At 57.0% G+C, this 15,888-nt stretch overlaps 1 protein-coding gene across 9 annotated transcripts; it reads left to right on the forward strand.

Moving 5' to 3' along the window:
- The first annotated feature begins 1,966 nt into the window (after nt 1-1,966).
- Rnf44 (ring finger protein 44) lies at nt 1,967-15,699 on the forward strand. 9 transcript variants are annotated; one of them, XM_055595755.1, is made up of 12 exons: nt 1,967-2,128; nt 2,554-2,737; nt 10,279-10,428; nt 10,672-10,897; nt 11,277-11,444; nt 11,781-11,954; nt 12,043-12,204; nt 12,297-12,421; nt 12,660-12,747; nt 12,843-12,964; nt 13,035-13,134; nt 13,260-15,699. In XM_055595755.1, exons 3-12 carry the CDS (start codon nt 10,322-10,324, stop codon nt 13,320-13,322), a joined length of 1,335 nt encoding a protein of 444 aa, XP_055451730.1. In that variant the 5' UTR covers nt 1,967-2,128; nt 2,554-2,737; nt 10,279-10,321; the 3' UTR covers nt 13,323-15,699. The 9 variants fall into 9 exon arrangements, with proteins under 9 accessions (XP_055451730.1, XP_055451728.1, XP_055451732.1 ...); XM_055595753.1 differs by having other exon boundaries at nt 2,554-2,727; XM_055595757.1 differs by having other exon boundaries at nt 2,574-2,727.
- Nucleotides 15,700-15,888: the final 189 nt, after the last annotated feature.

The following is a 15,888-nucleotide window of genomic DNA, read 5'->3' on the forward strand; positions in this document are numbered from 1 at the left end:
GCAGGGGATCGGTGTCAAGGCCACAGCGAACACTGGCTTTTGTTGAGGTGTGCAACTTGTGATATTGTTATAAATATAATCTCTTCCCAGCAACTCTAGGACAACCCTTTTTTTAATTCTAGATGGAAAAACAGAGCCAAGGCCAGACTATCAGCCGATGGCCATACATGCATAGTAACACTATCTGGGCAACTATTCTTGCCCGATTCTCTGGCCGCAGCTGTGGATTCTGCTCTGGGGAGGAAAGGGACTGACTAATGGTGGGGCTGTGGCTTGGGTGGTGGAAGACAGGTAGATGACCTCACCAGAGGTTCTAGCCTTAGACCTTGGGTCCAAGTACAGAGGACTGGTCTCTACACCCAACCCAGCAGAGCAGTTGAACTCAGGGCACCTTCCTAACTATATGGCAGGGCTGGCAGCTGTGAGTCACGAGGCTGGCTGCCAGAGATAGGCAAAGGCTAGACCATTGCACAATATCTACATAAGCCTGACGCAGCTGGCAGCCTTGCCCAAAGCATCTTGCCCACCTGACACCAAGGCAGCCTGAGAATTTCCCTGGGCTCTGGGCTGTGATGATCCAGGTCGAATAACAGATTTGTGTTCGATGTCAATTTCAGGGAATGGGAAGTAGAAAGTGGGACAGGACAGGCTCTATTTCACAGAAATGTGGTAGGGACTAATCTTATGTCTGAGAGTGCAAGCCATGGAGCAAAGTTCTCACGGGTAAGGAGTACACACCAAGGTCCTCCGTAGCCTCTGCGTTAGTGCGCGCTTTGAAAAAGATTATCTTCGGCCATTGCAGCGCGCGCCCAATGCTTTAATCCCAGCAAGGCAGAGGCTGACGGCTATCTGGTCAAGGTGAAATCTAGTGGCAGCGTGCCCCTGTCCAGCTGTGTGACACTGGCTACAGCCGTGGTTCCTCTCAGTATGGGCTCAAGGGAGACCCGTAGAGCCACCGCCGACCGAGGCTCCTTGGTGGAATGTGTTCACGCCTTCACTCCCCATCCTCCCAGATCGTTGCACTTTGCAGGTGCAAGGTCCCTTTGGTGCCTGTAAATGAGGGTACCAGCCTGGGGACATGTCACCCCTAGAACCAACCTTCCAACCCACTTCTCCGACCCCCGGCCCCTTCCAGGAAACACATTCCCTTTAAAGCTCTCTTGTCAGGAGGACGCCAACAAACGGAGGCTTTAGAGGCCCAGTTAACGCGGAGGACAACGAACCACTGGGGAGCCAACCAAGTCTTGGGCTGAGAACGTGAGGCTGTCGGGGCACGGCGTGCAGGAACTACAATTTCCGGCAGGCTCGGCTGCACGGCCCGCTGGGAGCTGTAGTTCTCACCAACCCGTTTCCCGCTCGGCTAAGGAACGGCCCAGGCAGGCTCTACCCCGTCCTCTGGTATCTGGGGGTCTGTGTCCTCTGAAGTGTCCTTGAAGGGCCACAGAGTCGTGTTTAACTTATTTAACAGAAGAAGAAACAGACAGCGCCCTCATGCCGGGTCACGGAGCCCCTAAAAGCGCCAGGGCTCCCAGGCCCTGCGCCCGCACCGAGGAGAAGCGCCCGGAGGCCCCGCCCCGCGCCCCCCTCCCGCGATGGTGCGGCCGGGTAAGCCCATCGCGCGCCGCGGGGGAAGCCGACGTCCAGCCCGTGGGTTTCGCGCGCGCTGAGGGGGCGTGTCCAGGCTCCCCGGCCCCGTCTTCCCCGGCCCGCGGTGGTGACGCCCGACCGGCCCACCGCGCGCGTCCCGCGGGGAGAGCCTGAGGGGGCGTGTCTGGACGCCCCGCCCATGTGCCCCCCATCCGCGATGCCTCGGCCCGACGGGCCCACTGCGTGCGGCGAGGCGGGGCGTGACATTCCTCCCGGGCGCTTCGCGGCCGTCTCGGGACGGAAGCGTGTCCGGAAGCTCCGCCCTGTCACCCCCGCCCGCCGTGGTGCGGCCCGACCAGCCCATCGCGCGCGCCAGGGAGGGGGAGGCAACGAGCCGGGTCGGCGCCCCTGGGACGGTCCACTGCGGGCGCAGGGGGAGGGCCGCGGCCGGCGGCTTGCGAGCCGCAGCCGGAGCCGGACCGGGCTGCCCCGGGAGCAACGCGCCGCCGCCTGGTGGGGGTGGAGCCCAGCGAGGCCTCAGGTAACGCCCGGGCGCGGGCCGCTGTGGACGCGGCGGGAGGCGCGGGAGCTTCGCTGAGGCCTCGCCGGCCCCGGTCGTCGCTCGGTCCGAGGGCTGGGGCGCCCCGCGCTCGGCTGGTGGGGCTCCAGCGCCGATCCTGCGGCCTGCGGCCTCGTGTGGGCCCCTCACGTTTCGTCTTTTGACAGCCGGAGTGGCTGGGGGTCCGGGGCACGGCCCTGACACGGTCGTCGCTGCATTCGCGGTGTCCGAACCCTGAGGGGGTCGGCTGGGTTTGCATCTTGCCCAGTCGCAAAGCGTTTGCTATCTGATCCTACTGGGCTTGAGTGGAGCTGGCGCTGGGGGACGCGGGGGGAAGGAATTGTGGGCGGGCTACCCACTATACGAAAAAGTGGGTCTTCGTCCTTACGGGCACTGCTCTCTTCTAGCCCCACCGTTTTCTTCTCAGTGAGACAGTGCGCCCCTGTTCGACTGCGGACTGGGCGATTCCAGTGGTGAGGTGCATGCAGCATACACACTGGTTCACATCCCGCTGCAGGCATAGCCAGGGAGTCACACTGGTTCATCACCGCCTGCCGACCTATTGACAGCCACCTAAGGAGGTAGGCACAGGTACTGTCATCCACTGTTACTCCTGGACAAACAGCCTCGGGGAGTTGAGAGAAGCTCTCAAGGTCACCGAACTCCTGAGAGCCAGAGCAGCCTGTATTTACCCATTAGTGTGTTCCTGCGATAGACATTCATCAGGTGACCAGAGCCTCAGTCATCAGTGCTGTGGTTTGTCCCCGCCTGCAGTACGATAACCTAGCCAGTCTTGGCTGGAGCATAAGACACCCACCCACTCCCCACACACACACCCTCTGCTCCTTGTCCACCTGCACAAATGGTCAGTTATTTGCAGAAGCAAAGCCTGGGCTTCTTGTATAATGAACAGGGCCTGTTGACATTCTCCCTGCTTTAGGAGGCTCTGGGCTCCCAGTCTGATGCTTAGTAGTGTTTTGAGAGGTCAGAGTCCTGGCTGGCCAGGATGTGCTGTGTGTCCCAAGGTTCCAGTTGCATGCTTTCTTAGTTTGGGAAAGGCTACTGTGCCCTGCCTGGATGGATGAAGATGTGAGGGACCAAGGAAGAAAGAAATGGAATACTTTCTGATTCAGAGAAGGGAGGCAGCCAGTTTTCAGGCTCTGATGGTAGGTGGAAGCCCTGGCTGGGCAGGGCCCCACTGGGGAAGTGTGCTGGCACCTTCTTCCTGCCTCAGCTTGCCAGAGCCCAGCTCATATATAGATGAGGCCTGGAGGAGCACAGTGAGTGCTGTGCTTTGCCTACCGAGCTCTCCAGCTCTCCTCTGCCCATGCCATCTCAAGCCACCTGCCGGGTCCTGAGCCTTTCTGTGGTCTTCCACCTCCCCCTCCCCCAGGACATCTGTGCTTTCGCTTTTTGCACAGACTCAGAGATATGTACTATCTTTCACCTCAGTTGCCTCTTCTGTGAAGTGGGGCAAACACTGGCATTTAGCTCTTAGCTCACCGTGAGGTGATCAGGGTGGGTGACTGAGGAAAACTCTTAGCGCTTGCTGAAACAGAGGCAGCACCTCCTTATGTGGTTTCTGCAACCCACTGGGCTACACTTCTGGGTTCTGTGGTGAAAACAGTTGCTTCCTCTCTGAGAGTAAACAGTACCTGCCCACTGGGAGAATAGGCAGGCTGTTGTATAAGGGCTACACCCCACAGGGGCGGGCTGTAATGAGGAAGAGGCACAAGAGGCCAACACTGGGATTCCAGAGAATACTCAAAGGATAGTCCAGATTTCTGGCCTCTGTTGAAATTTAGGAAACTTAGCCAGTGTGGTTGTGCACGCTTTAATCCCAGCGCTTGGGAGGCAGAGGCAGATGAAAGCCAGCCTCGTTCTACAAAACAGTTCCAGGGCTACACAGAGAAACCTTGTCTTGAAAAACAAAACAGAAATTTCAGAAACGGACTAGAAATTCTCCTCCCTTCTGCCCATAAGGTTTTTCACATGGCAGGAGCAACCTTCAGGTTTGGAGGTGGTCTTGGCGTGTGCTGTGGGGCTGACCTCAGGTCCTCAAGCTTGTGTGGCAAGCACTTTGCTGACAGCTCTCTCCCCAGGTTTTCTGAGAGAAATTGGTAATCTGTGCTTGGGCAAGTGACCTCACCTCTGTGGCCCTCAGATCTCTCCTGTACACTGAGGCTGGGCTAGCCTATGACGCCACATTGCTAGTGAAGGCTGGATTCCAGTGCACTGCATCCGGGAGGAGGCTATGGAGGGAGACCCCGACTGTGGTAGGGTTCTCACGCAGTGAAGGCCAGGGTCTCAACAGGCTACTGTAAAAGGGGAGGTAGGAGTGGGACCTTGGAAAGCAGGAGAGGGAACTGACTTGTAGGAAAGGAAAGGCTGCTCCAGCAGGAGGAAGCAGGCACAGCTGGTCAGAAGGAGCACAGCTGTGGTACAGGAAGCCACTAGAAGAGGTGAGCCCAAAAGACTGGCAGGGTGAGCATGTCAGATGCACCTCCGAGGCCAGTGTACCCACCGAGGCATTGAGGAGCCACCTCAGGCTCCTCCCGTAGAAGCAGTCAGGGACGCAGATACAGGTACCTTTGATTGTGCACAGGATTTCTAGGCTTATCAATTGATGGAGATGAGGCTTAGGAGACAGGAGTTGACAAGGAAGCAGCCAAGAGCCTCACTGTGTGTGTCCACATGTAAGTCCATGCACATGGTGGTAAATAGAGTGGCATCCCAAGTAACATCTGTGCCACTGCGTCATGTCATCAACTTCCCCTCCTGGTGCTCAGGAGACCTGCAAATCGCCCCAGGTACCACCTTGTCCTCCTGCTGCTGGCTGCACATCCCCCATGCGGTTAGTTGGTCTGCAGGACATTCTGAGCCAAAGATTATTCCCCCAGTTTTCTTCTGCATCCTTTCCATTGGCTTCTCTTCCTAAGGAGAGATTTTCTTTATAAGGGAAAGTGTTTATGCCATAAAATCAGCATTAAAGGACTGAGAGATAAGTTAAGGGCACTTGCTGCTCTTCCAGAGGACCAGGGTTCAATTCCCAGTCCTACATCAGTCGACGCACATCTACATGTAATTCCAGTTCCAAAAGGTCCAACAGCTTCTGGCCCCTACAGGCATTGCATGTGTATGTTTCACAACGTAGTCAGACACAACATACATACACATAAAATAAAATCTGAAAAAATAAAATAAAATCTGTAGAAATAGACCTAAGATATATTCTTTTATAATTTTGGGCAATTTTTTCAGTAGGTTGTACTGTCTGGAATTTGTATTTTGAGACAGGGTCTCTCTGTGTCACCCTAACTGTCCTGAAACTCAGTCTAGATCTGGCTGACCCCTAACTCAGAGACCACCTGCCTCCGCTCCCAATTTCTGGGATTAAAGGCCTGCGCCACTATGGCCAGCTCTGTCTAGAATTTTTTAAAGCAAATATACAGTTACCAAATCTAAAAATCTAAACCAGGAGTGGTCTAATCCCAGCACTGGGGAGGTGGAAGCAGGACGATCAGGAGTTTGAGGCCAGCCTGAGATATAGACTGTTTACAAACAAACAGTACAAAGAAAATAAAATTGTACCCTCCCGACAATTCCTGTATCATTTCAGAAGTACTGTATGCAGATACAATATCCAGTTGTAACTGATAGTACTGTTACATCTTGTTCAGCAAACTGTTGTTGTTTTTTAATATTTGAGATTATGGGCTATATCCACTAAGTAGTGTCCCCGTCGGTAGCCTGCCACAGAGGTTTAACAAATGTTGCCATTTTGTATTAACGCCTTGCCCTGGGCTGGTGGGCGCTTTAGGAGCGCTAGGTGACGGCGTTCTTGTGCTCCTAGATTTGAGGCAGACACTATACCCACTTTGTGTGTTTGCCTGGGAGCGATCCTGAAGACCGAGGCTCTGCTTCAGCTGCTCCCTCTCAGCTGTGTCATCTGACCTGGATGTGTGGCACTTTTGTTGGTTTTTGAAGACCAGGTCCGTGTCACCCTGGCTGTCCTGCACTCTCTAGACCAGGCTGGCCTTGAACTCACAGAGACCTGCTAGTCCCGGGTGTGTTCCTCTCTGCTCCGGTACAATGGACTGCTTGTCATAATCCCGAGACGCACAAGTGCCGGGAGACGTAGGAAACTAGAGTGCAGACACCTCCCTGGGCTTGGGACAGGAGACGCTAGTCTGTCGACATAAGGCTCCCCACCCCTCTCCCCGGCCGCGCTGGGGGCGGGGTGGCAAAATGTTTCTGTGACGTCAGCATGCGCAGGGCCAGTCCCCCTGCCCGGGAGACGTTAAATCGTTTGCAAGAGTCGTCAGTCATTGGTCTGTCCGGCCATCTGGGCTGTCCCAGCTTTTTAAAGGCGCCGCCTGACGGAACCGAAACCAGGAGTCGAGAAACGAGGTGGGCTATGAGGTCATCGCCGGCCTGTGGGGCTTGGGAGTGACGTCACCTCCGGGAAGCCGGCCGGCCGGGCTGAGAGCCCTCCTCTCGCCTCGGCCGCGTGAGGCGCTGCGCGTGCCCCGCGAGGGCCGGGCCCTGCGAAGGTAACCGTGACCGCTTAGTGCGCGCCGCGGCCCGGCAGCGGGGCCGCACCACTCCCCGCCCGCGACCTGGCCGTGGGGGCTCTGAAGTGTGAGGCGGGGGCGAGGAGGCGCCTTTAACCTGGCTCCCAAGATGGCGGCCCGCTAGTCACGTGCCGCCCGCGGGGCGCGATTGGCTGGCGCGGCGGCGCGGGGCGGGGCCGGCTCCCGCCGCTACTGTTTGCCTGAGCGTCCCGGCGCGCCCCCGCGAGCCGCCTTCCGCGCCGCGCGCCCCCGCCGCTCCGAATGTTGTGAATCAAACGTGGGGCTGGTTCCATCCGGCCGCCGCGGACAGTTCTTAAAGGGCCAGCCGGCCGGAGCGCCCAGCTGCGTGCTCGCCGCCCTCCGCTCGGGCCCGGGCCGCAGAGGCGGAAGACACTGGCTCGGGAAGGAGCGGGCGCCCCACCGTCCGCACCCCGCGTCGCGAACAAAGGAGCCCGCGTGTAGTCGGACGGCTGCCGGTGAGTCGGGCTAGGCCCGTAACTTCGGACCGGCACTGCGGCGCCCTCGGGGACTCGTGGTTTACCCGCTCCGTGGGCGTCGATCCGGAGCCGCCGGGGTGGGCTGGCGCCGGGGCCCCCTGGCCTGGCGCTGCCTGCGGCTGCCCAGCCCCGGCCCGGCCGCCCCTCTGCCTGGCGGAGCGCAGCGGTGGAGGGGAAGGAGCCACCCCCTCCCCCTGCGGCCGCCACTTCCTTTGTTGTTGCTTTTGTCTCACGCCGAGCACATGGTCCAGGATCCTCGGCTCTTAAAGTCACAGCGCTCTAGCCCCAGCGCTGCTGCCCGGCCTCTTCCCTAGGTGTTCCTCCGAGTGCGCCACTACAGTGTGAGAGGGGACACCCGAGGCTCTCGTGGGACAGGTGTGCTAGCTTGGGTTTCGCCCCCAGGGAGGGGTAGCTTTGGAAGATTGCCGCTGGAGCCCCACTCCCTGCGTCTGGCCCGCTTTAGGGAGGAGCCTGATCCTCGGGGACTTTGTTTTCCTCCCCTACAGTGTGAACACCTGCTTTCTTGTCTCTGGCTTTTGAGGGGCGTCCTGGGGAAATTGCAATCCTGGCTTTAAAATGTTGCAGCCGAGGCTTAGCGAAACTGAAGGAGTTCTTTAGCCAAGGTCATCCAGGGAGTCGAAGCCGTCCAGGGTGTGGTGGTCCCACCATAACCGCCTTCGAGGTCTTACTGGGAGTTGGGAAGCGCCTGTTTACAGTGGGGGTTGAGCAAGCAAGTAGGGAGGGAGAGTTTGGCTTCCCGCCTGAGCCTGATCTTGGTCCTGGAGTCTACCTTTGCTTATCTGCAAGAGGGAGCGTCTCTGTCTTCAGACAGACCCCACGCCAGGGTCAGAAGGCCTGCTTGGGATTGACTGGCAGGGTTGTGGACCCGTGGGGGGCAGGATCGCACTTAGGGGCGTTTACACAAACTTCATGAGACTACACTGAAAAAGAAGGTGTAGAAAAGCAGTGTTGCTGGTTGACCTTGAGTGTGTTGATAGGTCCAGCTCAGCCTCTTGCCTTGCACGTCTGTCCTATGGCTTCTCACAGGTACTTAAAGACGCTTGCCATCTCCTGTGGGAATCTGTGGTCTTTCCCTGTCATCATTGAGAGGAGTGGCACTTTGGCCAGTGGGCCTAGGGAAGCAGCTAGAAGTGTGGTCTACAACTCTTGGGGCTTCAGTAACAGAAATGGGTGTGTCCCCTCTTTACCACTTTTGTTTCTGGTAGGAGTTCTGGAATCACCTTTCTGTCTTGAGGTACACAGGGCAGTGTGTTTCAGCCTCCTTCAGTACTTCCTTGTGTCCACTGCAGGGGCGCACATCTTATTCCTAATGATAACCGTTGACATTGCAGCTGGAACTCACTTCAGGCTGCTGCTTCTCTTTCGAGTGTTCCTTAATAGAGTCCTGGGACGTCATTCTTAGGTTGTTCCCGTTTTTACAGAGGAGTCTGATGTTCACAGATGGAAAACCATGAGCCAAAGACCCTGGCAAGAATCTGTGGTTGTTGTATATTAGCGGTGACCTCTGGCACCACTGCCCACCACTAAGATGCCAAGCCTTCTGTCTGCTGGTTTGGGGTGGGCTGGCAATCTTGTTGAAGGTGTTTGGGGGAGTCTTCCTGACCCTCATTTGTGGCTGATGTAGAATCGGGAAGTGGGGAGCTATGTGTCAGGGTATCCTGGAAAAGAGGTGCATTTGCTAACAGGAGGACAGGTGCTGCTCCCTTGCTGTTAGTCTTATTTCAGAGACGAGGTTTGGGGGAGTAGTTAATTTATACTCCCCCAGTCTTTACTGTGGCAGCACCCTGTCATTGTTGCCAGACTGTGTGCCTTTACATACCTCTGTGATGGGCATTCTTGGGTGAATCTCACCCCTGCTGAGTGCCTGAATCCTTCAGGAACAAAAGTGCATTCAGCCAGTACACTCAGGCCTGTGGCCTTGGCCTAGCACGTTGGATCATGTGGAGAAAGCACTCTCCTGTGCAGACCTGGGGAGTCCTGGGTGGAGGACAGGGCCCCTCTGTTGGCAGAAATGACCGAGGTGCTTAACCGGCCTGACTCCCTTATGTGGCAGCACTTAAGAGCTGGACATTGGGCACCGTAGGTTTGGTGACTGAGAAAGAGTGGGAAGACACCTTGTGGTGGAGGGCTGGTCCTTGTGGTGTGCTCTTCAATGTCACAGGGCCTGATGGGCTTCAGAGTATTCCTTGCCGAGCCTTCATCCCAACTCTTGAGTCAGTGGGTGAAAGCCTGGAGCTAGATAACCCTGCTTTCCCACCTGGACCCCAAAGAGGAGACCGGGCCCTGACCTCAGCTTCTTCTCAGCTTCATTCTTTCTCTAGAGGCTCTGCCTCCTACTTTGGGGTATGCATGGGGTCATAAGACATGGGCATATGCCCAGTCCAGCATGCTACCAGATGCAAGCTTCTTTCCTAGCCCCTGTGCCTGGAGGTGAGCTTTCCAGTGAGCAGCAGGGTGTAAAAGAGTTGAAGTTGCCCCATTTTCAGGCTTTCACTTGTGGGACCTAGGAAAGTCTCTTCTGGCCAGCCTGCTAAGAACTTTCCTTAGTGCATGGAGTCCTACCTGAGTGGGCGCTAGGCTGAATGAAGTAGGCCTAAGGAGAGAGAGAATAGCGCCTGGCTTTACACTGAAATTTTCCAAGGGTAGAAAACGGGTCACACCTGAGAGAAGAGTTGAGTCCCAGGCCTCTTTGGGACTTTTCAGCCACCCACATGAAAGGGAAACCTGGAGCTCTCCAAAAGCCCCAGCTGCCTGGAGGCCAAGATTTAGCCCCTGGTGTGAGGCAGAGGAAGAGCTTTGTCTAGCCTGAGCCTCACCGGAGCCAGGGGCCCTGAAGCATATTGTCTGCCCTCTGAATTTATCACAGGCTAAGGAGGTTTGATCCCATTTCACAGAACAGGAAGCTAAGACTAGCCCGTCAACACTGGTCCCCAGGCTTCAGAGGAGGGCCTGCCCGGGTTTTAGTAGTCTCTCAATTCCTAATGTTATAAGCAGCAGGATTTTTCTGTCCCGCCATGTCTTTTCTCTACTTGCCTCCTAGGGTTGTGAGCCCCGGCCCAGCCCCTCCCCCTGCCTGCCCCCTGATGAGACCATGGGTTCTAGCAGTGACTAAGTGGCCACCCTCTGCCCCTGTGGGTCACTGGCGATTCTCTACAAGACCTAGCAGCAGTCCAGGCCAGCTCTGGGGAAGGTAGGAAGAAGCCTGCATCCCTCATTCAAGGGCAGCCTTCTTGGCTTGCGTTCAGGGGCAGAGGGGTGGATGCCCTGGTGAGCTATCTTCCTAGTGTGGGCTGTGAACCTAGTTTCTCTCTGTGAATTACAAAGGAGTGGTGCCCCTCTATTCTATTTGGGCTCCTCTCTGTGGGACAGCCATGGCCACAAGGGGCCCCTGGCCAGCCCACCTACCTAGGATGAGCAGTTACCCTCCCAGCAGCTGCCACCCCGACCATCACACCTCTCTGTGGTACAGCCTTGGCCACGAGGGGCACCTGGCCAGCCCACCTGCCCAGGATGAGCACTTACCCTCCCAGCAGCTGCTGCCCCGACCGTCACAACTCTCTGTAGAGGAGCACAGAGCCTCAGCTCCTGCCGGCAGGAGCCCCCGAATGCTGCACCCAGCCACCCAGCAGAGCCCGTTCATGGTTGATCTCCAAGAACAGGTAGGAAGCAGAACTCCTACCACGCCTCCCTGCCCCCAAGTTCTTTCTGTCAAACTGGGCCTGGGCTAAGAAGCAGAAGCAGCAAAGTTTGAGTCTGTCTTGCTGGGCTTATAGCATATGTTAGTCCTGTGGTATGGATGGGAAAACTGGATTCCAGAAAGGGGGAGGGTCTTACTTGGTGTGCCTGCTGTAAAGGATTCAGGAGTTCTGCCCAACAGGGCTTTTTTGTATTTTGAGACGGGGCCTTGCTATATAGCCCTGGCTGGCCTGAAACTCCCTATATAGACCAGGCTGGTCTCATGTTCCAGAGACCTGCCTGGCCTGCCACAGGAGTTGCTTTGAAGATGGCCTCCTTCACTTCCCTGGGGTCTCTCCACAGGTGCACCAGGGACCTGTCCCTCTGTCCTACACAGTCACCACAGTGACTGCCCAAGGCTTCCCCTTGCCTGCAAGCCAACACATCCCTGGCTGCAGTACCCAGCAGCTCCCAGCATGCTCCGTGATGTTCAGTGGGCAGCACTACCCCCTCTGCTGCCTCCCACCTCCGGTGAGTAAGCTTTCTTCTCCTGCCCAGGCACGGGCCACGCTGTCCATTGCAGCAGACATGCTGACAAGTTCCCTTAGGGACTGTGTGTGTGTGTGTGTGTTCATTCCCACACAGGTGTAAGGCCGTTGGAGTTCAGGGACCTTTCTGTAACAAAGTGCCTACCACATAAATTGCCAAAGGCCCTGCAGTGACGGCTGGGGAGGGGAGTCCTGCCTGGGTGGCCAGGAGCCAGGGGGGGACTTTGGAGCTGCTCTAGCTCCCGGGTTTGCACCTCACTGGATGCTGTCCCCTGGCCTTCGTGGCAAGCACAGGCCCAGCTTCTTTGCCCTCTCTCAGCAGCTGATCCAGGCGTGCGCCCTGCAGCAGCTCCCTGTGCCCTACCACACCTACCCCCACCTCATCTCCAGCGACCAGTACATTCTTCATGCCCCGCCGGCCCCACCCCCCCAGCCTGCCCACATGGCACCTCTTGGGCAGTTCGTGTCCCTGCAGACCCAGCACCCTCGAATGGTGAGTTTGGGAGCTTGAGGGGAAACGCGGAGTGGAAAGAGACAAGGGCCTCTGGGAATCGGCTGGCTGACCGCCCTTCCTCCTCCAGCCCCTGCAGCGGCTGGAGACTGACATGGACCTTCGAGGAGATCAGCACCCCTTAGGGAGCTTCACGTACTCCACCTCGGCCACCGGCCCAGCCTTGTCGCCCTCAGTGCCCCTTCACTACCTGCCCCCTGACCCGCTGCACCAGGAGCTGTCCTTCGGTGTGGTAAGCGCCACCCCTGTCCCCCAGCCAGGCTGAGGGCTGTGAGCAGATGGGCAGGCCTGCCGGGTCACGGGCGCCTGTTTTCCTGTTCGTAGCCATATTCGCACATGGTGCCGAGAAGAGTGAGCACACAACGATACCGCCTACAGCAGCCGCTGCCGCCGCCGCCACCCCCGCCGCCGCCACCATCTTACTACCCAAGCTTCCTACCCTACTTCCTGTAAGTGCCAGCCTTGCTGCCCTAGAGCCAATTACCCTGTTTCCTCCTCAGCCCTGGTAGCCCTCGGCCCTGTGGCTGTCTGCTGTCGTCACCATGCCACACCCAGCAGTCATCCCTTGCCTCTCCTGGAGCAAACTCCAGGACCCTGAGCTCCGGCCGTGCAGGCTGCACCGTGCACACACTTGGTGTTCCCCTGCCTCTGCTGACCCGCGCGCTGGCGCTTCCCTTCCTGTCCTAGCTCAATGCTGCCAATGTCGCCCGCCGCCATGGGCCCCACCATCAGCCTGGACCTGGACGTGGATGACGTGGAGATGGAGAACTACGAGGTCCGTGAGCCTGTGCCGGGATGGGGTGGGGTGGGGTGGGGTGGGGTGGGTGCCCTGCAGCCCTGGGCGCTGCTGACCCTCTTGCCTGGCTCCAGGCTCTCCTGAACCTGGCTGAGCGGCTGGGAGATGCCAAGCCCCGAGGCCTCAGCAAAGCGGACATAGAGCAGCTGCCATCCTACCGCTTCAACCCCGAAGGCCATCAGTCCGAGCAGACTCTGTGAGTGTCACAGCAAGACCGCTGGGAGGGAGCTCTGCTGCCTGTGGGCTGACACTGTGCTCCTCTTCAGGTGTGTGGTCTGCTTCAGTGACTTCGAGGTGCGCCAGCTGCTCCGAGTCCTCCCCTGCAACCACGAGTTCCATGCCAAGTGTGTTGACAAGTGGTTGAAGGTAAGGTGGCCTGAGCCCGCTCCCGGGTATCTCTGTGGGCGGGTGTGGGGGGTTATCCAGGTCAGATAGGTGGGGGCGGGGAGGTCAGATAAGAAAGAGGTCTGACGTGTGGCTGTTCCTCCCAGGCCAACCGCACCTGTCCCATCTGCCGGGCCGATGCCTCCGAGGTGCCCAGGGAGGCTGAGTGAGGCTCCACAGCCACCCACAAGAACCCTGCCCAAAGCTCCGGAAACGGATGGGGGGAGGCAGGGAGTAGCCCAGGGAGAACTGTAAGGGAGGGGCCCAGGCTGTCGCAGCATTCCACCTGCAGCTCCACAGCTGGTGCCAGGGTCAGCCCTGGAGAAGCCCCTGCAATAAGCCCCTGCATTTGCCAAGCTCCAAAGACTCCTTCCCCAGTCTGCCTGCCTGCCTGCCCGCCATGGAGCTGCCTGAGTGGCCCCAGCTCAGTCTGCTTCTTACTCGCCCCTGGGTCCTTCTTCCTGCTGGCTCTGGGAGGCAGGGGTCCATTCCCCACGTGTGGTGGCTGGTGTGATCCCCACCCCCCAAGATGGGCAGAGGAGTAGCCGCCCTGGGTCAGCTGGCCTCTTGTACTGAAGTGAAGTGCCCCTTGTCTGCCCTGTGGTACTGCCAGGTGTGGGGGCAGATCGCAGCCAGAGACCGTTTCCTAAGCCCCAGGTCCGAGTCCTCCTGCTTGACTGAAGACAGACTTAGGCAGTCAGCGCTGCCTCTGCTGCTGTGCAGTGTGGGTCTGACTCCCCGGGACCCTCACGCCAGGCACAGCGCTCCAGCCCAGCCCCAGGCTGGACAGTGTCCCAGCCAGGCTCCTTGAGCAAACGGGTTGGGGCTCCAGCTGGGTACATTCTGTTGTGCAGGGCCAGGCTACAATCTGGGCATGTCCCTGTGTCCCTGGTGGCCGCCCCGCTACCAGTGACAATGTCAGACCTGTGCTCGATCCTCTCCCCCTCTGTCGTTTTGCATGAATGTGAGGAACAGCAGTTTTTGTTTATTCATTTGGCCCAAAATTGCGTGTAGGGGGTGTGGCTATTTAAGAGGTGTTTGGTTTTTGTTACTGTTGTTATTATTTTCCCTTTGGTTTAATAGGAGTGGGCTGGGGCATAGGGACCAACCGGGACCAAATGCCCAGGGGGCAGAGTAGGGTCAGGTTGTGCCGCACCAGGCCTCCGTATGAGTGTGCCGCCGGGACTGCGCTGGGTGGCTGGAAGTCACAGGGCAGAGTTGGGGGTTCTGTGCTCAGCTGATAACTGCCATGCACTGTACTGCACATGTCCCAGAGCCTACCGGGACCGTCTGCTTTTCAGGGCATTTCCTCTCCAGCCAGGGCCTGGCTCCCACCTGCCTGGGTGAGTCTCCTCCTAGGAATCCCATGAGGACAGGGATCGGGGAGGGCGTGAACCTCCACCTCCGGGCCCTCCTGGCTGACCCCTGCTCTCCAAGGTCTGGAGGAGGTTGAGTTCCCACCCTCCTTTCAGGGCCCGTTCCTTTCCTTTCCTCCCTGCAGCTGGGGCTGCCCCGAGTGAACGAACCGCGTGTGGGGCCGGCACATCCTAGCAGGCAGCCATTGGCGCCTGCTGCCTCAGGGATGCTCCAACCACCCTCGTTCTCACGCAGCAGCCCTGGCCCTGCCTCCCACCCCAGCCTGCCAGGGCCATCAGCCTGGTCCCACCCACAAGAACCCAAAGTCTTACTGTATATAACTCCAGGTGATGTTTCTATATTTATAGCAGTGTCGAAAATCCACGTGTTTTACACGGAGAACCACCTTCTCCAACCCCTTCCCTTCCTCACCCCAAAAAAAGGTTTTCCACCCCTTGTGGTTCCTGGGGCAGCAGAATCGGCCCATGGATTGTGTCAGCTGCAGTGAGGATTCCAACAAGCAGCTACCGGGGAAATACAATTTTTTTTTTTTTTTAATCATTTAAAAAAAATTGAAACAATTACTTCAATTACTTAGGATGTTTGTGATTTGCCGACCTTGCTGTAGATGCCATGTTACCAATGATTCCCTGTGGTGGGGGCTTGGCGTTGTTTACTCTTTATTTACCAACTTCTGGCCTAGGCATGACAGTGGGCACCTTCCCCCAGCACTGCTGGGCCCAGCGCCTGTGTTCTGTGTTAGAAAGGTTTTATATATATATATATATATATACACACACACACACACACATATAAATAACTACACACACGTATATATATATATAAACACGTGATTTGGGGGCCCTGTTCCTTGCACATCTTACAGTTACCTCATTTTTCCCATGTATGTATCTGAGAAAATGCTAATATATAGAGAAAAATGGTTCTTAAAGCTGAAATGTGGTTTTCCATCCCATTGGACTCACGTTGGTTTGTAGCATCTAACGTAACTAGTATGTTGTATTATATATGTACACTGATTGAAATTTTTAACAGATTTGTACTTTTTTTAAAATGAAAGTTGCTAGTTCTGCTTGACCAAGTAGTGCAATCATTATTTTTTTTAATATTGTTGCTGATTTCAGAGGGATATTCACTAATAAATGTATGATGTATACCAGTGCTGCCCAAGCTGCCTCTGGCTGCCCGTGTTCTTTTCCTGGGAAGTAAAAAGTGGGGACTGCCTGGGACCTGGGGAAGTCAGTGCTCGGGTGAGTAGCAGAAGACAGGGTTCCCTGCTCTGGAACCATGAAGTTAGTGACCCCTGGCCAGAAACAGCTGCTTCACATGAAGTTGGATTCTGTCCGAAGTCTTAACTAG

This window comes from Psammomys obesus, unplaced genomic scaffold (assembly GCF_907164565.1).
Source record: "Psammomys obesus unplaced genomic scaffold, mPsaObe1.curated_primary_1811, whole genome shotgun sequence".
NCBI classification, from domain to species: domain Eukaryota; kingdom Metazoa; phylum Chordata; class Mammalia; order Rodentia; family Muridae; genus Psammomys; species Psammomys obesus.